At 39.9% G+C, this 26,226-nt stretch overlaps 1 protein-coding gene and 1 long non-coding RNA gene across 2 annotated transcripts in view; one reads left to right on the top strand and one right to left on the bottom strand.

Moving 5' to 3' along the window:
• LOC111873200 (pro-resilin) overlaps positions 1-10,514 on the bottom strand; it is a 43,358-nt gene extending 32,844 nt beyond the window's left edge. Inside the window, exon 1 of the mRNA XM_023867713.2 lies at positions 10,388-10,514. Within this exon, the coding sequence (XP_023723481.1) occupies positions 10,388-10,480 (93 nt within the window). The 5' untranslated portion in view covers positions 10,481-10,514. The remainder of the gene's footprint in view (positions 1-10,387) is intronic.
• The window catches only part of LOC111873201, a 76,209-nt gene continuing 55,030 nt past the window's right edge, over positions 5,048-26,226 (top strand). Inside the window, exon 1 of the long non-coding RNA XR_002844363.2 lies at positions 5,048-5,169. This is a non-coding gene — a long non-coding RNA (uncharacterized LOC111873201). The remainder of the gene's footprint in view (positions 5,170-26,226) is intronic.

Below are 26,226 nucleotides of genomic sequence, written 5' to 3'. Positions count from 1 at the left end.
ATTCCTTTACTTTCAGACAATTAATAACGTCAAATTGACGTGGCTATTTGAAGTTATGTTCCTCATAGCTTTACAAAAACGAAAGAGAAGCACAAAGTTTAATGCAGGTTGAGCTACAGTCAGCATATCACCTTGTCCCCCGCCCCCTCACATTATCCCTCTCTCGTTCTGTATACAACTAATGAAAACCTGACGTATTTAAATGCTTCTTCTGTTGTCTGCATATGCTCTTCTTATGCTGCCACATGAATTAATCGCTACCCAGCACACCTGGGAATCTGCTCCTCTGATTCCTGTCTCATTCCTTCCTTTGATAACTTTTCTGTACTCTGTGTGCCTGTCTGCGGGTGCAAGCGTGCTTGAAATTGCCCAAACGTGATAATAGAGAAATTGAGAAGGGAAGTGATAATGTATAAGCCGTGCAATTTCCCTTTCATTACTATGAGTCTAACTGCTTATGTAAACAGCGTTTCATTTTTATCTCCTGTCAGTATGTTAATGTGGGGTAACACAAGCGTTGCTGGGAATATACCATCTTTGGGCTTGTACACGCAGCTTGTCTAATCTTGTGTGCCACTGCCCATTTCCAATGACACTGGAAACGTTTATTCGTTAACTCTAAGTACTCGTATATCTCCTCATGTACTTACCAAAACGAAACGAAAAAGAGCAAATGTTAAATTTTAATAGATTTTAGTTTTAATTTTGTTTCAGACGACGGTGGGAAAATTAGCTTCCTCATTTCTCAGAGAAAAGGAAGAAACTCAGTATGACAGAACTAATTGCTGTGGACAATATTTATAACCAAGTAATATGATGTAACGAAGAATGAAGGAAATTACACACAGAGAACCTTAGTGGTTTCATTTTCACGGATTACTAAAAAGACACATTCAGTTAAAACATTCTAAATGGGCCGGACACATAGCATACATTGGTAAGTTTAATATATTTACTCGTATTTGTAAGACTTTGCGGCTAGAAAACCGAAATTAACTGCCGTGGGGATTCGTTTGCACTGACCACGCTACACCCTCTATCCGCTAAATTTGGCACTAACTTCGCCGATAAGCGGCGGTCGCTCGGTCGGTATAATTCGCTTGCGGACTATTGCGGATAGATATTTCTTGAAATGCGGTTGGAAGAATATTATTAAATTAGGTATAAAAGAAAATACATTTGCGGAATTAATTTTCTTCTTACTTGATGGAACAAAGAGTTTATTAATTGTGACAGTATCGTGCTCTAATTTATTGAGGTAAACAGTTTTGATATTGCATAACTTTATTATATTGAGCATTATCTTTTTTCTGAGATATAACCGACGTTTTTTGGAGTTGGCTCTAATCCCATCTTCAGATGACTGGTTGTCATTGTACTGACAACGACCAGCATAACATTAGTATAACAAATAATCCATTGTCAGGATCGTTGTGTTTGAGAGAATAAATTATGTCATTTGGGGCGAAGAACTTACGTGGTATTTTATATATAAATAAATGTAAACATATTTTTAAATATTAAGCTCCGGACAAATATATGGAACAATTTGAAATTAGAAGGGTGTATGAGGTTTGAGTTTTTCTGGGAGGTTGTGATACAAAAGATATATATATATACTATTCTGAAGATGAAGGCAGAATGTTTCTCTGAAACCTCGGTAACTGGTATCATTGTAAACAGTGTCATAACCCTGAGTACCACAATGTAAAATGGATGCGTTTAACTTTAATGGAGTTTCGAGGAACATCCACAAAACCGTAACTTGTGCTGATTTATATCATTCCTATATTTTTACAGTTATAATTAAACACAAGAAGAGCGAGAATGGCTTCACTTCTCATACTCTTTATGAAACAATCTGAGGCACTGTGTTCTGAAGCACAGGTTTTCTTTTCATGAGAAAGCAGTCCCACCTTGAACGAATGCCATGAGGAAACCAACTCATACCACGTACTTCACGGACATGCTAATATTGCAAAACGGAGCAGTTTCTTAGAGTTTAATGGGCTTTATACACGTTTCAGAAATATTAATGAATCCTCCGCTCTGTAAATTTATGTAATGAGGAGTTATGAAACATTAATGTAGTAATCTTACCTCATCTGCATATAATAAGCACAGTACATTTGCAGAAATTTCCTACACAGTTTTAGACTGGAATTTTCGAATTACTGATATTTATACGGACATCCATATTCTAATGAAATTTCCTTTTTGGTTCGCCTCTTTCAAGTCCTTTCTTGAATTTCCTTAATGATTGGCAGCGTTCTTCAGACTCTAACCAACGTTCTGTTTCTTATATATTCTGTTTGTATCAATAAAGCTTTAATGATGAAGGGACATGTTCGGGCCATGAGTTCCACACACATACTAATGTGTAACATCATGGTCAGAATCGAATCGAGAATGAAAGAACGGTAAACCAAACCACCACTGTGGTCGTTATTTGTATTCTTGATGACTTACGTCATTAAGTGGCACTGCAATTTCGAATGTTATTTTTCCCACATGTGCGTATGTCTCATATCGGTCCGTATATGTCTCTTAAATAGCATACGTTCTGACGCTATATTTAGAACTCCGAAAGATCTCCCTGTGGGAACGTACATTACAGTATAACTTGTGTACAGAATGTTAACGCAATTCTAGCAATAGGATAATCTTTCTCTGTATAAATACAAGTCACAGTAAAGCGTTAAGGGTGTATGAACAAGTGAAACCTGTAGAATTAACTTCACAATTTATTCCAAACCTGTCACACTTATCTATTAAAGTGATGCGTCTCAATCTGGTGTCCGCTCATATCTAACTATCCACACGAAGCGATTATACAAGCAGTATGGGATAGTTGTAAAACACAATTAACAATAATATACTCAAGAAACTAAATTAAAATTAAGAAAATTTTGCTCTCAGATAAAATCTAAAAAATTGTCCCCATCATTGGAAATTGTAGATGATAATGTAATTCTCAGCCGGTCACGGTAGCCGAGCGGTCTAAGGCATGTACTGTCTTCGCTCGCTTGGAAACCTGGATCGTGGGTTCGAATCCCACTCAGGGCATGGATGTTTAGTTTGTGTGTGTGCGTTTTTCTGTGTTTGTGTACAGGTAGAGTCCTTGCGACGAGCTGATCATCCGCCCAAGGAGTCCTACCGAATGTGTAAGATCTAGAAACACTGAAGTGAACGGAGAAGTTCATGGAGGTAGGCCTAGGCCCACTGGGGCTGTAGTGCCAGGGGGGGGGGAAATGTAATTCTCAGTAGGACTAGGGAAGTATTCGAGAGGGCGTTAGAAGTAGGACAAAGCATCATAAAGCTCAGGATTGCTCAAATTTGATATATTAAAGGAAGTAGACCAATCCGTAATTGTTGCACCGTCAGAGAAAAATGGAGTCGGGAATGTAAGATGTGAAGTCAGCAGAGCTCTCAGGAAGAAGAACGGATGTTTTAGAATAGTGTTCTATGGGGAGTATTTGGAAATAAGTGTAAGGACGAAAAAAAAGTAAAGCTATCCCTGTACAAGGCCGTGAAAACCCATAGGGTTGTGAGACGTTGAGGGTCCCACATTATCTAGACAATCGGCTCAAAGATGGCGGCAAGGTTGTTAGCCTTACGCGCCGGCCGCGCTTTAATCCCCAGGAAAATTATTTAATTAATTCCTGGTACCCATTTCTCTTAGAGGCTGAGTAAATCCCAGGGCCTAGTGCGGCTGGATGAATTAGGTCAATTGAAAAAAATCCAATGACCTCATCTGGAATTGAACCCGCGAACTTCCAGCTTGTAGCATAGCTACCGCGTGCCCCCAAGTGTAAGGACGTAATAGGAGGAATTTTGTCATTTGTTCTAGCATCAGCACTTCTAGAGAACCAACGAATATAAAGGTCGGAGTATATAACGCGCACAGGAGAGACGAGAAATGCATAAATAATTTTTGTCGGAAAACCTGAGGGAACACCTAGACATAGACAGGACTGCAAATCATCCGGATGAAGATGAAGTACAGAAATGTGACTTTGTCAACATGGAAATTGTAATTTGAGAAAAGGTGGGGAATTCCGTGTCAACCTGGGTGACTACTATGTTCCCAAGAAAGAAGCCGTAGGATATGATAAGATTAAACAAGTTTGTTAGATGTATTTTGGAATGTAGGGATTTTCTGGGTGGACTGTGGTGTCGAGAAAGGCTGAGAAAAAGTTTCCTACGGCATCAGTGTTCGCGAAGAAAAGCGATTAATTTTTCAGTGATGGATCTCAAGATCTAACTGCGGCGACTATGAGACGCACGGTCTGCTGAGTTATAACGCCGTGTAGTTTGGAGAGAGACCAATGTTTCACAAAGACATATTTGTACTCCATCTTCAGTGTCGAAGATTAAGCTAAGTAAGAGATCAAATGGAGGCGATATATTTCTCTGAAACGTCAGGCCCTCTCCAAAATACGTGGCCTCATAATCTAGTAGGGCTTATTCTTCCGACTTTTGGCATATTCGAGGGGATTTCAGTACCACTGTAGTCCAGTTGTAGAGAAACGAAATTTTAGTTTATGAAAACATTTTCTCTTTGAACGAAAAAAACTTTCTACGCAAAATATTGAAATCTGGAATGTATCTTAGACATTTCACAATGTTTCGTTTCCGCCATATTAGTGGGATGTAAGAAATATAGATTAATGCATTCAGTAGTCCTAAGAATGTTCGTAACTATTAATTTATTATAATTTACAATTTCATTATATTAAAATATAAATTGAATCCTTGGGCGTACTTTAGATTACATGCATAAATAAATGCTTTATTAATTTAATTACGATAGTCCAACTTAGGTTCCCTGTTATAAGTGCTTTCTTATGCTTTATACATAGTTTACTGCGCCTTTATCGTTTAACTAGAACTGATGAATGTGAAGTTACCTTTACGGTCTTCTTTGTAACTAACGAGTTATAAAGACGATTGTGAGCAGTGATTAGGATTTTTGTCAACAGAGGGCGGTGAATAAAGGGTGCTGTTGCCTCTGTTCAGGGGATACCTGTCTCAGTACCTGGATGAAGATATAATGGCGAAAGAGAATGTCACGCGTGTCCACAGTGTCCCTGCCGAGAATCAACCCCTGACCGTCCAGTACGAAGTGGTAACCAACTGAGGGATCGTAGTTAGCATGCGCGCTGCAACGTAAGTTTAATTTTTTCGTATAAACTCTGTATACGTCATACCAGAAATAAATTGCAATCTATTAGTTTTATTTTTTTAGTTTCTTGGGGTGGAGTGAGACCGAGTCCACTTAGTACGTCGGCCACTAATTGAACTATTGTACCAGCCCCAGATGATAGGTGAGGGTGATTGTGGAGCAATTAGTGGAATGAAGATTGGCAGGGGAAACCGAAGTACTCGGAGAAAACCTGCCCCAGCGCCAATTTGTCCACCAAGTTCCGTTCACACCGCACTCCCATTAATAAACTTGGCAGAAAAATGCCATATCTCTGAATTTTGTGTTACGAAAATGAATGTCCTCCATTTCGGTTACTGTCATATAAATTTATATTACTGATTTTATTATAAAATTTATAGAGAGAATAAATAAACCTTCTCATAAATAACGCAATTTAACTTACTAGACTATCAGTTCTTTTAAGTTCATATGTACTCTTAGAACATTAGAAATGTCAAGATACAAACTCTATTTAAACTTGAGGTTAGGTCTTCATTTTGTTGTGCCCATTAAGAGTCACTGTTATTTGAAGTGGTACATGAACTTCAGTCTAATGGGCTACGGGCTGGGCGGTTGGGATTCGATTCTTTTTAGGACAAGTTTTTTAGCTCACAGACTTCAGATCGACTTTATGGTCCATCTAGCCCCATGCATAGTGGGTACCGGGGGATTTTTATGGCGGCCAAGGTATGAAACAGACTACTCACCTCCATCTAGTGCCAAGATAAAGAATGATGGAGCTATACTTCCGCTATCCCATACGTCTTCATGGCATGGTTCTCAATTAATTTACCACAAGGAGAACTTTATATTTGCTGTAAATACAGTACCCCAGTTTGTGCATCCATCCGTAAGGATGTTTTACTCTGAAGTTTCCTTCTATTTTTTTGTATAACGTATAAGTGTTCTAGTCAAATACATCGAATACCTTGAGCACTTTAAGCAGGAAGTTCACTGAACGAAAGACGAGAGGCCTATTATGACGAAATGTAACGTTGACGCATTCGACTGTTGCTGACTGTGACGATGGGTTTAGGAAAGAAACGAACGAAGTCGGTCAGATATCTAGGAAGACAGAATTTGAGACGTCTCATAGTCAATTTGTAGGATTAAATCTTTGATTTAAGAGCTAGTCTCAATCACTGGACTAGCTCTTTCTAAGGGGCCCAACTGAGTAGGTCTATCCTGCCCCATCCACCTGAGGACGGAGACAGATCCAGCCTCCGAAACGTTGTCTTTTTCGTCTTATGTATACCAGATGATGGATAGAGTCCAAAATAAGCCAAATATTTCTGTACACCATCGTCAGAATCCTTTCAAGTCTATTTGAAAATTCTATATAGAATACTTTACCAATTTTGGGTGAAAGTGGTCGAACTTTGACTAAAGACCTTAAATGTAAGTGTGTAAACAAATCGGGTCTGATAACCTATCTGGAATGGATGTAAAACTTGGCTTATCATATGCCAATGCAGCGAAGTGCGTGTTGACGATTACTTTGGCCTGTCTTTTTATAATTTTCACATACGAGGTATATATTAATATAACTTACATATGTGCTGTAATGAGTTTGTGTGTTAGGAGCTTTGGATAGATATGTTCCTTTCGAAAGCGTATATGTGCCTGTACATCCCGTGAGTTACAAAGTATATGAGTTCTGTCGGGAGAAGCATGTACTGTTGAGTCATGAGCCATCCAAATTGCTGCAATTACTCTCTGACCTGCTGGAAGGGAAGGTTATAATTATAAAGAAGGTCGTGCTGAATGCTGTGTCTTTGATGAGATTTAAGAAAATAGCTACTTGAAGCAATACACAGCACTGTAAAGGCGCGTTAGAAATCCATTTTATCTTTTCATATTAATAAATTTTAAGAATTTATTATATTATACGTAATTTATTTATTGTTATATATTATATTATTTTTATAAATGCTATACATTTATTTCTATCTATGGTTGCAAGAAGTAAAAAGAGCTCTCTTTCATACTACACAGTTCTAATTCCATACATATAAATTATTTAATATATTTATCTGTTTGTATCCCTCACAAGTTGAAATAAACGTAAAGAATATTATTCCAGGTGTATTTCTAGAAAAGTGTACTGGGGATAAAACCTGAAAATTCGTTTAACAGAGATTCACAGTGAACTTCACAACCCTGTCAAAGGTGACACAGATTAATGATCACTGTAATGAAACCCAACCAGAATCCTTCATAATATCAACTATATTTTAAATAGTCTTAGAGAAAAATTATATTTTCTTATTAGACCTAGGGCTGTTAAAATGCAATCTGTGTCGCTTTACCCTATTCTTAAAATGATTCAGTTCCATTCATATGATAATTTAAATTTAGACAAATACAACTATAGTGAGGATACATAGAATTGAGGCCTGCCAATGCCCGAGATCGGAGAAATGTTGCACTTCTATTTCTAGAAGTTAATTCTAATCAGATCACTGATCACCATCATTAGTAAGTAGCATGATTAAGGCTATTCTAAAAGCCTCTTCAGATTTTAAGANGTGGTAGCGTCCCAACATTTGCGGACTGGGAACGAGGGTAACCACTGAAGCCTTGAGAGGTTGGTCGTCTTTACGGTCGAGATTCGAATCGGGCAAGTTCCAGGTACAAAGTATAATTGTTACCTCTTGAGCCATCTGACTTCGTCACATAATTAAATGACATACGTAACATGTTCTTTTTTTGGATTTATATTCTTCATTCACAGTAAAATGTAGCTGTTCATTGAATAATTTTAAGTCTCTTATTTATATAAATTCTGTTTCTAAACTAAACAAATTAAAATATTGTAAATTTCCGACACTGTAATGGTGACAAATAATATCGGAAGGCATTCATCAGTGAATCATAAAAAGAGGAAACAGGTTCATTTAAGCGAATTTGGTTCCATAAATATTCATGAAAAATGGGATCCATAATAGAAATTAATATCCTCTACTCTGTGTAATCTTATAAACCTAAAAGGTAAAGCTATCCCTGTAACAGGCAGTGAAGGCCAATAGGGTTGTGAGACGTCAAGGCTCCCTCATTTTCCCTAGAGAATCGGCTCAAAGATGGCGGTAAAATTGTCAGCCTTACGCGCCGGCCGCCCGTTACCCCTCAGGAAGATTCCTGGTACTCATTTCTGTTAGAGGTTGAGTCGACCCCAGGATCATATTGTGGCTGGAAGGATTACGTAAAGTGAAAAATCCAAGAGAATCATCGGGAATAAAACCAGCGATCTTCCGGCTTCTAACATAGTGCCTCAAGGAACTACGCTACCGCATAGCACTACTTTTAATTAAAATAATTAAATTATGTATGCTTATGTTTTCAGCAAGTGTGCTAACTGTCCTAGGCATCTACTGCTTCCTATATTTCTCGTTTCGATTAACCTAAGAAGTTAGCAGAAATTTTACATATACGAGTATTAAAATTTTAAAAGAAGAAATTTCCATGCACTCGCATTACGTGTATTTATAGTAGTCTATTTTTATTTTCACGATGTAATAATTTAAGATAAAAGTAAAGGTTTCCTTGTACATATTCAAATAATCATTACGCCATCAAGGCGTATGGGGGTGTGGAGATATAGCTCCATAATTCCTGACTTTGATACTAGATGGAGATGAGCTGTCAGCTTCACGCCTCGACCGCTTCACCGTCAGGGAAAGGACTAGTGGTGACCGTTGGATATGAGGCTCTGTGGGCCCTAGGGCCGGTCTGGACTATGAGGAGTACAGTAATATCTCTTGTCCCTGCTGGGAATCGAACCCTGGCTGTCAAGCTTGTCGCCGATCGCTATGCAGACTGATAAGATTGAAACTCATTAATTAAATTCATTCCTTTTTTTCTTCCTCTTCTTCTTCTTCTTCTTGTTTTCATATTGTAGCTGGCCCTTGTGCAGTCTTCATTCCAGTCAGCCCTCAGATGGATATTGGCATTACTTTCTTCTCACATCCTTTCACGCTTTAGTAACAATATTTTGCGGGTTATCAAATGCTTAATTTTATTTTATTAAATACTGAAATTAATAGGAGTCCGGATGTCGCAGTCGGTATAGCGATGGGCTTGAAGACTGAGGGGTCGGAGTTCGAGTTCCGACAGGGTTAAGAATTTTGTCCTCTCCAAGTCGGACCTGCTCTGGGGCCTACCCAGCCTCCTATCCAACGGGTACCGAGGGCTTTTACCACCGGGAGTAAAGGGGCAGGGGCATGAAGCTAATCACTTACCTCTAACTAGTGTCAAGGTCAAGAAAACGCGGATCTATACATCCACTCCCCCATACGTCTTCATGGCATAGTACTTAATTAGTTAAGCACAGGGATAACTTCATTTTACAGCAATTAGTAACGGATCATTAACTTCAATTTTTACATGACCAAATGGACGTAGCCTCTGACTTGCCTTTATATCAACACACACACACCCACTTTCACACTGATCCGTCCATCCATCTATATATTCATCTATCCAGATTCACGCAGGTTATGAAACCTTAAATAATTTTCAATATTTTTATACATTTTTATGTAAATTTCGTATAATTTAAAAGGAAACGTAGTTACAAGCGTGATTTGAGTATGGATCTGCAGTTACTGTGGAGGTGCTAGCAATGGACAGGTCGAGAGAACTACTTCTGAATTTAGTTACTAATTTCCTTGTCCAATTATTTTTAACTGTGCGTTTGGCTCCTTTGTGTTCGTCTTTGAACTAACCGAGTACTGCAAGAAAATAAACTGTAAACATATCTTGAAAATGTGACGCGGCTGGTGTCTGTAGCGTCTCATTGTAGTGATTTGTCTGCGCGTTCGGCCTTGCAGTGTAACTTAACTACACTCCAAGGACGAGGTTACAAGAATAAAAAGAAACAAACGTTAATATTAAGTAAGAAGTAAGAATAATGCAAGAAACAATTAAATGTCTACTCTAAGAACTAAACTTTCACTTCCTCCAATACCAAATCATCACCCAAATTAGCACATTCTTATCAACTTTTTGCTCACGAATGAAAGACTGCATGACATTAGCTGTAAGCACTCGAAGAGCTTGATGCTACTCCAGTTACGGTATGTTTCAATTCGGCACGAGGCATGAATTGTCATAATTATCTTCCGATGTGTACGACGACGGTTCTTCTATTGAGATTATAATCCTTTCCTTTTTAAGACGCACCTTAGAAAACGCCATGCTGTTGAATGCGATGTGTGCGGTATCCCCAATCTTCTGAGTGGTCTCGCTTTCCGGCACTAAGATACACAACTGCATGAATATATGTTTGCATTGCTTCTTATATAGTGCATTGGGCTGGTTTCAGACAATCCGGAAGACCAGAAGGCTGGTAATGAAGCTCTGGTGGTGGAGGAAAATTCTCAGACATTTAGTGAGACAGTGAATAAAGATGATTAGAAAGGAAGGTGAAAGATAAGGACTAGAGTAGGGGATAGATGCAAAGCCATGACGGATACACAAAAAGGAATCTTTGCATAGAGAACTGTGATATGGATACACGAATGGAAGGGGAAGACTCCGATGTGTCCAAGCAGAAGCACATGGATTAGGAGGGGGTTGAAATGGAAGGGAGATTGACGTTGTTTTGAGAGGGGAGCCCCTGTGTGAGAATTTGATTTAATTGGAAGGGGAAGATTCTAAAAGATTATTTTCTTCTTTCTCGTCAACGAAGAGGGGAGGTTTGATATTCGTTTTCTCAAGGCAGTGAGAGTTGCACATTCGCTAAGAATGGAATGCTGGACGAGAGCGCAGGGCGAGGAGAAGATGAAAGGTGGAGCAGATAAAAAGAGATGGAAACGCTGGCTTTAGTTACGTAAGATCCGCGTTACGGTGTCTTCGATACACATCCTTCTTCTGTATCTCTCTTTACGTTATTCTTCTTCGCGATTTCTCATTACTTGCCTTATGCTTTGTTACATTTGCAATTCTGACTCGGTTTAGAAACATATGCTAAGTGCAGATTTTGGTATGAACTTTGCCTGCAGTTATCGTTGACCCAAATCTACGGTACGGAATCTCGTCATGCAAAAATCTGTTCATTTTCTTGTTATTGTCTGTACTGAAATATTACCTGAATAACATAGGCCTTCTCTTGTTATACACATTTTAATCAGTGTTTTTTCTCGTATCAGTACAACCGTCAGGACTTATATCATCTGAGATATAAAGCCGTGTAGTCTGGTAAAAGTCAACCAGAGGTTCGGAGGAAGGCCGCGCCATAGCTCAAGCGGTTAGTCGCTGGCTTCCCACCGCGGCGGCCCGGGTCTGGTCAAGTGGGATTTGTGGTGGACAAAGTGGCGCTGGGACAGGTTTTCTCCGAGTACTTCGGTTTCCCCTGCCAATCTTCATTCCACCAAATTCTCCATCATCGTAATCACCCGGGGCAGGCTACAATAGGCCAATCAGTGGCCGCTGTGCCGAGTGGACCCAGTTGGACTCCACTCCCCACTAAGCGAAATAAAAAAATTAAAAAAAAAAAGTTTCGGAGGAATATATCGCCCGTATCTTCAGGTTCGAAGGATAAGTGAATGAAGCAAGCAGCATGAATCAGGCAGGAAGCAGAGCTGGTCTCTTGCTTGGATTACTTTTCGACCCTGAAGATGGAGGCAATATATTCCTCCAAAATCTCGGTGTGCTTTCACTCAGCTACACGAAATTCTATCTCAGAAGACAGAACTCTTGATAGCTATTGCTGTAAGAACTTCAAGTTTGATACAAATTTAGTTCAACATCTGCTGTTCGTGGTACAGAATGTTATATTGCGCATAATTAATGCGAATAGCGTCACACCCATTTGAAAAGTACTGTAACTTAAATTTTACATCTTGATCATTCTGTAAAATTTCCCTTTCTTATTGATGAATTGCAAGCTTGCCAGAGCATGTTGAATTGATTGATGCATTAATTAACCAATGCGTGTTTTGCTTATTATAGTAGCGTATATGATAAGATTGACTGAACAGAGATTTTTTGTTTATTTAATGACTCGTTTCAACCTCCCAGCTTACCTAGCGACCGCTGAATAGAACCTGATTTGTTAATTATAAATCGGATAAGGTGCAGGAGACTAGTCGTGGCCCATGTTTACAGACGGCACTGTTCCAAAATTTTCCCAGAGGGGCTGAGTGAAATCGTGAAATACTTCAAGCGGGGTACCCGATATTCGTACCTAGATTCAAACCCGGAACCTCTTAAATACGAACGTAACCACATATATGTTGTAGGTGACTTTCCGTGTGAAAATTTTAGATGAATGCAGGTGAATAATAGCACCGAAGCCTCAGTCCCATTTTTTCCCCCTGGCACTACAGCCCCAGTGGGCCTAGGCCTACCTCCATGAACTTCTCCGTTCACTTCGGTTTTTCTAGATCTTACACATACGGTAGGACTCCTTGGGCGGGTGATCAGCTCGTCGCTGACAAACTAAGGAAAACGCACACAAACATCCATGCCCTGAGTGGGATTCGAACCCACGATCCCGGCTTACGAGCGAGCGAAGACAGTGCATGCCTTAGACCGCTCGGCTACCGTGACCGGCAGCCTCCGTCCCATATTCGGTGAATATTAAGACAGATGCTTTTAGGCTAATCTTGAATATTTTTCTTTTGCCCTTAGATGGTTGTGTTCCCAGTACAGCCAGACTCTTTGATGGTGAACATCAGATAACAGGAAAGTATCTTACCATTTTTACATGTTCAAACATGAATGTTAGCAACTTTTAAAAATTTAAAAAAATAAATTTTCGAGATCAGGCAAAACAGTGTTTTCTGCGGAATAGTATACATATTTCTACTTTTCGTTCTTTTTACTAAAAAGAAAGTAAATTATCAGTGTAACTAAAAAGCTTCATGTTATATTTCGAATGATTCATTTCTTATGAATTTGAATTTCAAAATGTATCGCCTTATTCTTTACGAAATCATCTGTATATGCCGATATTTATAGTATGGGACCTTTTATTGAATTTCAAATGTATAAATTTGGTCTGTTGGTCTTTCTGTAATGTGGTCAGTAGGTGTCTTTCTTTATGTTCAGTTTATAACGACATTTTTATTATATGGGATATGACCGATTAATACCACACCCGAATTTTGGGCGTACAAACCAAAACACTTTATTTAGAATATGGTCTCTGAAAAATATTCGCTTTTTCATTTTCTTTAAATTATCAGTCAGAAGGTCCGAAAACTATTGGACAGACACCTAGGGATCACTTAAATGGTATATTTCTGACACTGGTTGTCCAAAGTACTCAATAAATATTCATCTGGCTTGGATAGTGACGACAAGACTACTCATCTACACGATTCTCATATGTTGATCACATGAATTGTTGAAATGGTCCGCATGCTCGATTACCGATGATTCGACCCTGAGTAGTAATGATGATTATAACCTCTTACTAACACTGTTGCTAATACGACAGTTTTCAGAAAAGTAAAAGTGTAAGTTATTGATGTCCGGTGACCATGATGGCCATGAGCTGTCCTATTTACAAAGCACCGCTGATAAGAACAGTGGGCATCAAGCCTCCTCATCTCGACGAGCTGAAGGATGTTCGTTTCCAGTCGTGTTGCTAGAGGAAGAAACTCAAATATTGTCGTCTGTCAGATGTACGGAGAAGTAGCAAGTGGGAGCCGATGAGGCCGTAATACACAAACTCGGCTGAGATGTTAATGGTGAATTGCTGTAGACATGCGTAGTGTGTTGTACGTGGGTTTGCGCATGTACTAGCGTGGGTTGTTCCGGTCTGCGTCAGTTTGCCAGTTTCGTGGCAAGGAACTTTGAACGAGTCTTGCCAATTGACAGTTACTCAAGAACTTATCAGCATTTAATTGAACCCAAAGGCTCATTACCGTGTTCACAAGAGCCCTCCACTGGTCCCTATCCTGAGCCAGATCAATCTGTTTCATACTATTCCATCCTGTCTGTCTAAGATCAATTTTTTCCCACTGGTCTTCCCAGTGGTCTCTTTCCATCCGGCTTTCCCATCAATATCCTATATGAATTCCTTTTCTCCCCATTCGTGCTACATGTCCTGCCCACCTCACCCTCCTTGACTTGGTCATTCTAATTATACTTTAATTCGGAAAATTCCCCAATTTTCGAAAGAAAAGACCTGATGTTGAGCCATGTTGAAATTGCTCTTCATCCCTGTAGGACTGTAGGAGAAACGTAGAAAGAAATGTCGAGGGTGTTTCAGTGCAAGAAGTGCAACTGACTGAAATACCGTGGGTGAAAGCAAAATTCGGAACATGCAAAAGGCCACTAATTAAATTAAGAATGATTTTTTAATGAAAAGTTTTCTCACACCATCACGTGTGGAGTAGCTCCTGCCTGTTTTGTGTTTGTCATTGTCTGTTGGCCAGCCGGCAGTGAACTTAAAATTCTTAATTGCTCTAAGTAAGCATTTACACCGCATTATTTTAAACTCTTCCCTTGAGGATGTTACGGAAAAAAGTCCTCGGAGAGGCGTATGAAGTCTTTGCAGGGTGTCACAGAATAGAGATTCAGGGCTTAACTGATTCCTGTTATATCTCAAAGAGAAAATTCACACACCTCAGCAAGGTATCAGTAGTTAAGTTCTTCCAATTTATACGGCGTCCTGTGAAAGGGGATTTAGCGAGTTGAAACTTCAAAGAATAAGCTTAGGATAATATTTCACAGTAACAGTTTCAAGGATCTGCAGTTGGTAGCACTGAATGATCAGCACTTGAACTATTTCAGCCACACTTTCAGACTGACAGTTGGTATAATTTACGCAGAAGAATGTGTCGTATACAGGATCATGAGTGTATCGTTTACTGATGGATATGAGGAGACTGGGATTTGTAAAACGATTTATTAAGAAATTAATTATCGATGGTACGTAACAAAGACAATTTAAATATATTTAATTCGAGTAATATATACATATATGGGGCACGCGGTAGTGTAGTTGGCTGAGACACAAGCTACAAGCCACTCTACGCCCTGGGGTCGATTCAGTCTCTAACAGAAATGACTGACAGCCTGGCTGCCATCTGTGACCGGACTGTCTAGAAACTCTGGGAGCCTCGACGTCTCACAAACTTATGGGCCTCCACAGGGATAGCTTTACTTACTTTAATATTTCCTTACTTAATCCGTTCCTCTTATACCCTGCGGTGTCGAGGTTTTTATTTGGATCATTTTACAGACGGTAGGACACCTTGGATAAGTGATCAGCTCGTCGCAAGACCTCTATCTAAACACAGGAAACCACAAACGCAGAATAGACACATACCAGACACCCACGCCATGTGTGGGATTCGAACCCACGATCCCTGCTTCCGAGCGATTGAAGACAATGCATGCTTAGACCGCTCGGCTACCGTGACCAGCAGTGTATAAGAATAATATATAAAAATTCAGTTCGTACCTCACAGGAAACAGATCCGAACCCACGATCCCTGCTTCCGAGCGAGCGAAGACAGTATATATCTTAGACCGCTTCCGAAATCAAGAAAGTTTGAGGGATGTGCAGGGGATTGAAATATCAGTGGTTCATTCGTTGGTTGTTTTGGGGTAGTGGGTAGGCTGGAAGACATTTACAACAAGACTTCGATATAGTATTATTAAACAAGCTGAATACAAGTTGTCGATGTTGAGAATATTAACAGTTATTCGTAAATGTAACATATTTCAATACTTCATCTTCGGTAAAAACAAAACAGATACATAACAAATGAAATAAGGAAAGATGGCTCTGTAGTCGGAACTGGCTGGAGTGCAATCTGTGAAGGACATGTAGAGCCTAAAATAATATTCTAGTTAGAATGTCAGTGCGGAAACCGGATGTGATATTGGCCATCTGCTGTAAGCTGGTCTGGCTGTACCTGTCTTCTAAATATTAGCGTTTGTTTCCGGATTCTCTGTTATATATTCTTTTTCCCCAAGTTGCCATTTGGTTTGACGGTGTTGTAATAAACTATTACAAAATCTAAAAATTTCTAACAAAGACAGTACAAAATGTGACCTCAGCTACACCGCTACGTCTGTACAGAGTGCATCTTTACGCGCGGTAGCAAAAGGACGATTGAATGTATTTAAGTGCGTTCCACAAATAAATTCGCACTGTTTCTTTAAATATACCTTATATCGGAGTATCGTGTTACAATGAATATTCTGAACAAATAATTACACCGCTAAACAATGTAACCAGTCGTTACCTCTTGACGCCATATATATAGATGTTTATGCATTGTATTACTTAATAAATTAATATTGAACTGTAATTGAGATAAGATATAATACCATTTTTGTATTAAAAATTACATTTTTGTTTTCTTTGGTACTACAGCCCCAGTGGGCCTAGGCCTACTTTCATGAACTTCTCCGTTCACTTCGGTTTTTCTAGGTCTTACACATTCGGTAGGACTCCTTGAGCGGGTGATCAGCTCGTCGCAAGGCCTAAAAGCTACTTATACTCAATTTTAATCTAACGCTTCCAAGAATTCTAGCCATGTGAGCTAAGATAATAGAAGACGCTTGTAATATTAAGCAAAGTTACGATAGCTAGCGTTGGTATGATGACGGTTTACCGAAGCCAAGCGCATCGAATTTTCTAGAAGCTCTAGAAACAGAATTCTGGAAGTATTTATTTAACTACAGGTATTTGATTGGCTCTGTCGACCCCGTGCTTTTGTAAGACAATCAAAATTAAATTGATAAGCGGTTTACGTCATTTGAAGTCAATGATAGTTAACTTCGGGTGACGCTTTGGAGAAAGTGTCCAACTAGCCTTCGTAGAAATGAGACGAAAAATCTGCATCTCCCACGCTTATAAAGATACACTATATATATAATAATACTGATACAGCCTCCAAGGACTGTCTGTATACCCAAGTGTAGTTCTACAGTGCAAATAAATTCAGTTAATTGCTTGTTAATCATGTGTGAGGCAGTGACTTCTTTGTATAACAGTCTCTTTAAAGCAGGGTCCGTGAATTCTCATGCTTGCCTACTAAACATCAGTCCCTTTAAAATTCCACACGACTCCTGATCAACTTATTGGTGATTTCTCGATCACGTGCCGCCAAAAAGTGAGAAGAGGTAAGGCGGCTACAATAAATAAATTGATGATTATGAAAATGATCCAAAAATGAATGTAAATTGTTTTTGCTTGGATAGATCACGATAATGATTAAACCTATAACAGACGTAGTATGAAGCTGATATTATCAAAATGTGGCACAATTTGTAACGATTATCCTCACTGCCGCCCTCGGTAAATCAATAAACCTAGTGCTCTACTCCATGTTTCTTTAGCTTTCCTGCCAAAGGGCTGTACATGATCTGGGACTTGGGCTTGTTTCTACACCAGGAAGGCTATAGGCTACAGTAACATGCCATTGCATTGCTGCAGGTTTATTCAAGTTTATTCGCTCGCGGTTATGATTTGCGTGAGCCAGCACTAAGTCTGCGAAGACATTTGATTTCCCATCATACTTACATTAGCGTAAAACAGGGAGCCGATGTGAGGCCTGAGGTGACGTTTAGAGAAAGGCTCGGCATTTTGCATGCCCCTAGCAGAGTCACTAAAACGGAAACGGTAGTAAATGGATCATTAATACACGGGGAAAGCGTAGGTATTATTTCTAAATAGATCATATATGTTGTTAATTTCATTTTATTTTGTAAATACTACAGTAAAATTAATTTCCCCGCATTTAATAGTCAGTACATCCTGAGTTAAGAGGTCGAGGGCAATGTGTTAGTTGACATGTTCACCGAAGTAATTGGTCTTTCTACAAAGGCATGAAATTCATTTCTTCCAAAACGATAAGAAATTTTATACGTTTTTCTGGATTCGGAGATGTTGGCAAATTAAGAGGGAGAAAAGAATCCTCGAGCCACACATTCTGTGGGAATATCGATTCTTTGAGACATTTCGTAACAAACTGCCCCTTGTAAGCTGTCCGCAACTGTTTATTCAATGTTCAGGAGGAATTTAAGAGGAGATTGAATTCGGGTAATGTTTGCCACCGTTCACTCCAGAACCTTTGTCTTCTCATCCTCTGTCTAAAAATGTAAAATTTAGAACATACAAAACCATAATTTTGGTTGAAATGACTGGAGATTGGAGAAAACTGCATAATGAAGAGCTTCATAACTTGTGCTCTTTGCCAAGTATAATTAGAATGATCAAGTCGAGGAGGATGAGAAGGACAGGGCATGTAGCACAAATGAGGATAAGACGAATGCATATAGGATATTGGTGGGAAAGCTAGAAGGAAGGAGACTACTAGGGAGACCAAGATGTAAGTGGATGAACAATATTAAAATGGATCTTAGAGAGATAGGATGGGATGGTATGGACTGGATCGATCTGCCTCAGGATAAGGACCAGTGGAGGGTTCTGTTGAACACGGTAATGGAACCCTGGGTTCCATGAAATGATGGGAAGTTCTTGAGTAGCTGCAGAATTAGCGGCTTCTCAGGAAGGGCTCAGCTTCATGAAGTTAGTGTGTTATTGTTCCGTTAGCTAGACGAATCAGTTTTAGACAAGGAATAAGGTAGTCCACTGTCTGTCGGTTCAGGCGAAGAATATATTCTCTAAATGAGCAGCAAATTTTACAGATAGACCATGGAATCCTGTAATTAATAAGTAAAATGTAAAGTTGACCCTGCGCTTAATAAATTAAGCATCACGCCATGAAGATTTGTGGGGATGGATCTATATCTCAAGCATTCTTGGCCTCGATACTAGATTGGGGTGAGCTATTGCCTCTTTGTACCTAGGGAGAGATTCAACCAGAATCTATTGCGTAGGAGGCAGGAAGGGCCCCAAAATCATTTTTGACACTATAATGAGGAAAGCTCTTGCCGCTATCGCGAATAGAACCCTGAATCCTCAGGCATCCATTCTTTAGCCCGTCAATATACCAACTGAGATGTCTCTGCTGTAAATACTTCACCTGCATATCCATTTAAGAAGGTAAAAATAAAATAAGTAAAGCTAACCCGGCAACAGGCCGTGAAGGCCCATAAGGTTGTGAGACGTTGAGGGTCCCACATTATCTAGACAATCGACTCAAAGATGGCGGTAAGGTTCTCAGCCTTACGCGCCGGCCGCGCTTTACTCCCCAGGAAAATTATTTAATTCCCGATACTCATTCTGTTAGAGGCTGAGTCAACCCCAGGGCCATAGTGCGGCCGGAAAGATTAGGTCAATTGAAAAAAATCCAATGACCTCATCGGGACTTGAATCCGCGACCTTCCGGCTTGTAGCACAGCCCCTCAACCAACTACGCTACCGCGTGCCCTCCTATTCAAGAAGGTAGATATTATTATTTTGCCCATTCACAGGTTTCAGATTGGCACTTATATTGTTAACATCGCCTGTATCATTCTATTTGGAGACACGCTTGCGCGGAAAGTGCAAAGAAATCCAGGCGGACCGTGACGTAACGCTCTGGGGTAGATGCTGAGAATCTGCGGGAAGCTCTCAAAGGCGCACCATGGGAACTCTTTTAAATTAAATTCGTGATAACCTTTTATTCGGATCTCGACAACGAACAGCAAATTAATGAATATGACTGTATAGTAAAGTGTCTTTTCGCCCTGTAGAATGATGTAAGCACAAGAATTGTGAAGTAAGCGGGCTCGAATGATCCATACTTCTAACAATATACTGGAGTTGTGACAATGTCAACATTCAAGCGAATGAGACGTAATGCCGTAGGGTCTGAGTCAGACCAAATTAACTTCACTGCTCGCAGAAGTCTGAATAATGGCTATAAAATTGCCTTCTGTTTAGAATTAGTTCAGTTTTGATTAGCAGTTCACTATTTTTTCCCTTGGCACTACAGCCCCAGTGGGCCTAGGCCTACCTCCATGAACTTCTCCGTTCATTTAGGTTTTTCTAGATCTTACACATTCGGTAGGACTCCTTGGGCGGGTGATCAGCTCGTCGCAAGGCCTCTACCTGTACACAAACACAGAAAAACGCACACACACAAACTAAACATCCATGCCCTGAGTGGGATTCGAACCCACGATCTCGGTTTCCAAGCGAGCGAAGACAGTACATGCCTTAGACCGCTCGGCTACCGTGACCGGCAGCCGTTCACGATACTCATTTTAAAAGTCATAGGTACAAGAATTGCCCATAAATAAAGCAACAGACTAGTTTCAAATATGTGTTACTAAGTTAACTTTTAGTTTCAGTTTTGCTGACACAAAGTGCTTGCCTTTTATGGGGCATTTGTGTATGTAAAAGAATTGCATTATATGGTAATTATTTAAACACCTGATATGTTAGAGCTGATTTAAAATATAGGTGTTAAGTTGGACTGTTAAATTACCTCTTGGCGTTTTTTAACGGGCTGTGTAGGAGTCCACTGCTTCTGAAAAGCCGAAAATATAGAACGTTTTTTGTATGTATGTATTTGTGTGTATTTCTATGTATGGAAACTTAGTGACAAATACAACTTTTAGAATTCGACATTTTTTAAACTTTTGGTGGGGATACAATTTATGGATCTTCTCATTATATAAGTTTATGGTCTTGTTTTACATTGCAGGAGAAATACGAATGAAGTTTTAAGAATGCTTCCTTAAGTTGCTTTTTAACTTGGATGAAATAGGCTATAATACATATTAAATTAAATACCCCTACAGAAGAAACTGCAATCCCTTGATCGTAATGCTTGCTTTTGAAAGGTCATGTTATATCTGTAAAGTGGTTATTCGTGCTAGTGGCAATGCGAATTCTGCTGCACAATCGAAGCCCGTGCTAATCGGAAAGGGCACTTAGTAGAACACGCACAACCATCCAACCAGTTTTAAACTGCAATAGTGACACGCTTATTGGAAAGGTTATCCATAAGTTCATGTTAAAAGCAAATCGAAGCCCATTGTTCCGATCCAACTGTTCACTGTAACCGTTTGAGTGCAGTGACTCCAGCTATAATTGTCTTTCTGGCCGCGCCATAGCTCAAGCGGTTAGTCGCTGGCTTCCCACCGCGGCAGCCTGGGTTCGATCCCGGGGTCTAGTCAAGTGGGATTTGTGGTGCACAAAGTGACGCTGGGGAATGTTTTCTCCAAGTACTTCGGTTTCCCTTGCCAATCTTCATTCCACCAATTGCTCCACAATCACCCTCACCTATCATCTGGGGCTGGTACAATAGGCTAGAAGTGGCCGCAGTACAAGGGACTTAGTCCCACCCCACTAGCAATAAAAAAAATATATATATAATTGTCTTTTACGTAATTCTTTTACTTGCTCAGATATAATAAGGATAGTATTACGTTGCAGAACAATTCATTCTTCGCTTAATCTCTTAAGTGTTATTTCCGATATATACTCGTAACAAGGGTGGCTCTCGAAGGTGTGCATTGAAAGTTGTCGGTAATTTCGGTATAGTAACTTAAACTGGACGACATCCACTTGAACTTCCCTCACTCACTCATGGAGCCGAGCCGTTCTTGAGAAGCCGCCAATTAAGCAGCTACTCAAGAATTTTCCAGAATTTTATGGAACCAAAAATTTCATTACCGTTCACAAGAGCCCTCCACTGGTCCCTATCTTCAGACAGAACGATCCAATCCATACCACCACATCCAGTCTCTCTAAGATCCATTTTAATATAGTCCATCCACCTACGTTTGGTCTTCCCTGTGGTCTCTTTCCTTCCGGCTTTCCCACTAATATCTTATATGCATTACTCTTTTCCTCTATTCGCGCAACACGCCAAGCCCATCTCATCCTCTTTGACTTGATCATTCTAATTATACTTGGAGAAGAGTACAAGTTATGAAGCTCCTCATTATGTTCATCCTTCTGGTAGAGGTAATGCATATGATCGGAATTATTTTTATATGATATTGGAAGGTCTACATTATAGTAAAACTTGATCTAACATTGGAAGAGCAAAGTGGAATTTGGGTACCAACCCAGCATTTGCCCTAAGACCTACTAAATCCACGGAAAACCTTGATCGAGTTGGCAGGTCGAAGGACCTTCCTGATTTAAAGAGTGAATTTCTTCTAAATAATACAGAGTAATCTATTTCGTATCTCACTGGAGGAAACACATTATGTCTCCGCTGAAAAATTCAGCCGGTTAATGCTGTTTAGAGAAAGAATCTCTGTTTACTGTGAAGACCATACGAAACACATGAATGACTCTGGTGGCAGAATGCCGAGTATAAGTATGTTAAAACAGGTGTTACATATAGTAACCACTGGGCTGCAAACTGTGGAAGTTACAGAAGTTGTATCATAGAATATGATAGGGTTATGAACAAGATTGCTGAAGAGGCAAGGAATTTGTAAGGAAACATTCGTGACCTAGTTCTGTAGGCTATAGTACCCTGCCTAGAACCGACCCGACTGCCCCCCGAATTCATGTATTTGAACGAAGGAAATTCATAATGGAGCATTATTCTAACTCTGTTCGCGCCACTGGGCACTTGGTTCATGGCCGTAGAAATTACTTCCTGTAATCACTCAGTTATCCCGTTTCATTGAGGCAAGAGTTATCGTTCATATTTCACAGACTGGCCTCCCCTTTTTATTTATCGCCCGCACGTTGAATAGTGACCTCGAGTCGCCATTCCTGAACTCCAGACTTGTCATATGTTCACTTCTTTACAGCAACTCGTAATAAACTGAGGTGCTGTGCTTGTGCTTGTGCTTCAGCTACAGAAACATATTACTAATCCGGAACCTCTTCATCATTATCAAATATTTAATTCCATTAAACTCTCTTGAGCCATAGTTGTTGAAATATATTTGTTGCTGGATTTTGATTACAGTAGGATATCAGTGGTTGCTCATGTTGCTAAAATAACTAACTCCATGGAGCTCAGTCCTTCAGAAGCTGCCAGAAGCTCAGTTATTGTAGAATCTCCTAATGTTTTATTTAGCCCAAAGGTTCATAATTGTGTTCACTAGAACACTCCACTGGTCCCTGTTCCGAGTCAAATTAATCCAGTTCATATCACTCGATTCAATTTATGTAAGAATCATTCAAACATTATCCTCTCATCTGTTTTTGGGTCTTTCTAGTGGTCAAGCTTGCTCATGTAACTACACATAAAAATTGAAGTCACTGAGGGATAGGACATGGCGACTTGAAAGCAGGTTTTCTTGTGAACGGCTGTCATCACGCAAAAAATAAAACCTAGAATAGTCATGATGTTTTACACCGTGAACAGTAGGACATCTTCAAAAACTCTCAAGGAAATGCGAATTGAAACTGGTGCATTTTTTAGTACTTAGGCAAGTGGTTAACTAGAAGTTCTTTATTCAATTTAGTATTGGCAAACAGCTATCAAATGCAGTAAAACGTTATTGCAAATTTGCAAGTGTCCTGTTGTAAGAGAATTATATTTATACGAGTTTAGGAAGGGGTCATCTTAGAGTACTTAAAATACATCCTTAACACATAATATAAATAATGCAAATTACTGAGTCAAATAGGTTTTATAAAGAAGTAATTTTCGTGAAAATGAAGACAACTGAGAGACAGAATCACCTACCGGAAGAATTAGTACTTCCTGCAAACAGCGCGTGCGCACTCATAGTCTCACCCAGCACCATTATCATTGAAATGTACAGAAAGATCCTTGATCCTTGATCCTTGTAGGCATGTCAAAACCAAAACTGCATTGCTCTGCAGCGTTCACGTCTAATTTCGCGGACTATTCGACATCTTCGCCTTTTGTACTGAGATGAATTCATAGGTCTACAGCGTCTGACAAACAATCGAAACTGCTTTATAAACGAACACTTTTATTAACCTTTATTAGTGAATGTTTCAATGTGCGTACGTGTTTATATGCACTTATATGATCTTATTTACTACGCATGGAGCTGAGCCCTTCTGGAGAAGCCTCCAATTCTGCAGTTACTCAAGAATTTCACAGCATTTTATGGAACCCGAAGGTTCATTACCATATTCACAAGAGCCTCCACTGGTCCTTGTCCTAAGCCAGATCAACCCAATCCATACCATCCCATCCTGTCTCACTAAGATCCATTTTAATATTGTCTACCCACTTACACCTTGGTCTTTCCAGTGGTCTCTTTCCTTCTGGCCTTCCCAGCAATATCCTATATGCAATCTTCTTCTACACCCTTCGTGCTACATGCCTTGCCCACCTCATTTTCCTTGACTTGATCATTCTAATTATAGTGTAAGTTATGAAGCTTCTCATTATGCAGTTTTCTCCAACCTCCTGTCACTTCATTTCTCTTCAGTCCAAATATTCTCCTCAACACCCTGTTCTCAAACACCCTCAGTCTATGTTCCTCCCATAATGTCAGAGACCAAGTACTTATGTGGTCTTCCTTAATAATTTGTATAGTAATAAAATAAATTATACTTTCCTGTTTGATCCACTAGCGTTATTTTTAACCACATGAGTGGATACTTTGAAGGAAGTATTGCCACTAAAAACGTACGTACTTGTACACTCCTGTTGTTGAATCCATTTCGACTACAGAACAGATTACGAAAACATGATGACTGTGCACAATCTGAGGAATGTGACGCGTGAGAAGAAAAACCCAAGAACCGTAATTCCGTCCGCTACAAAAGCCACCTCGGGGAGTTGTTGTTGAGATTACTTTTGTTCTGCTTGGTCGTGGTGTGGGTTGCATTCTATGACGCGTTGCTCGAAGGTAATAAAATTATGTTCGCGAGGCGTTAACAGAATGACAACACAGTTCCAAATTCAGTTTAGTACTAATGTTTCGTTTTAGAAGAAATTTATTCTTGTGGATAAGCAGGAACCTGAAGGCTCAAGTAACTAACTTGGTGGAGCAGTGCCTCATTGTGCTGTCTGTAGCATCCTGTACTGCGGTGACTTTCGAAATTTCTTGTCACGTGCTCTATTGATGGATTGAACACGTTGCTACGCCCACTGCTTTCATCAGTGTTTAAATTGCAAGCATAAATTGTAGACGTGTAGATTATGCTTGTAGTAGCTGTAACTACTACAGCATGAAGTTAGAATGGCTTTAATTTTGTTCTATTCTGAGATATTGGCAGATACAATTCAGTTCATTTGCTTGAGGAAACTGGGAGGTTTCTTTCCTCTGCAACAGTTGAAGGCGATACTGACACCACAAATTTCCACCCAGTGACGAATCAGAGTCCAAGGAACTTTAGGAAAATTAAGTAACCATATGACCGCTCTATGGAGCACGCGATAGCGCCGTTGGTTGAGGCACTATGCTACAAGCTGGAAGGTCACGGCATCGAATCCCAATGAGGTACTTTTTTTAAATTGACTTAATACTTCCGGCCGCACTATGACCTTGGCGTCGACTCAGCCTCTAACAGAAATGAGTACCAGGAATATTCCTGAGCGATAAAGGGTGGCGGCGCGTAAGGCTGACAACCTCACGGCCGTCTGTGAGCCGATTGTCTAGAAAATGTGGGAGCCTCAACATCTCACAACTCTATGGGCCTCCGTGGCCTGTTACAGGGATACTTTTACTTTTTTTATAGCCGCTCTATACTTCAGGCGGTTACTCGCTGGATTCCCACTGCGGCGGCCCACGTTCGAGCCCGGGTTTCATCATGTGGGATTTGTGATGAACAAAGTGGCGCTGGGGCAGGTTTTCTCCGAGTACTTCGGTTTTCTCTGCCAATCTTCATTTCATCAATTGCAGCACAATCACCATCATCTATCACCTGGAGCTGGTACAACAGGCCAGTAGTGGTCGCAGTACAAAGTGGACTCAGTCTCACACCACTAATAATAATAATAATAATAATAATAATAATAATAATAATAATAACAATTCAATTGGTGTTTATTTACTTGCAGAATTTACAGCACAGAGGTCAACTACAAAGTTAGCACAAGCGCATTTTCGCTTAGCGGTGGGTGGAGGCCTACTGAGTCCACTCTGCACGGCGGCCACTGATTAGCCTATTGTAGCCTGTCCCGGGTGATTGTAATGATGGAGAATTTGGTGGAATGAAGATTGGAAAGGGAAACCGAAGTACTTGAAGAAAACCCGCC

This window comes from Cryptotermes secundus, unplaced genomic scaffold, assembly GCF_002891405.2.
Source record: "Cryptotermes secundus unplaced genomic scaffold, Csec_1.0 scaffold540, whole genome shotgun sequence".
Classification (NCBI taxonomy): Eukaryota; Metazoa; Arthropoda; class Insecta; order Blattodea; family Kalotermitidae; genus Cryptotermes; species Cryptotermes secundus.
Note: the sequence above shows the minus strand (reverse complement) of the source record. Positions and strands in the feature narration are given on the sequence as shown.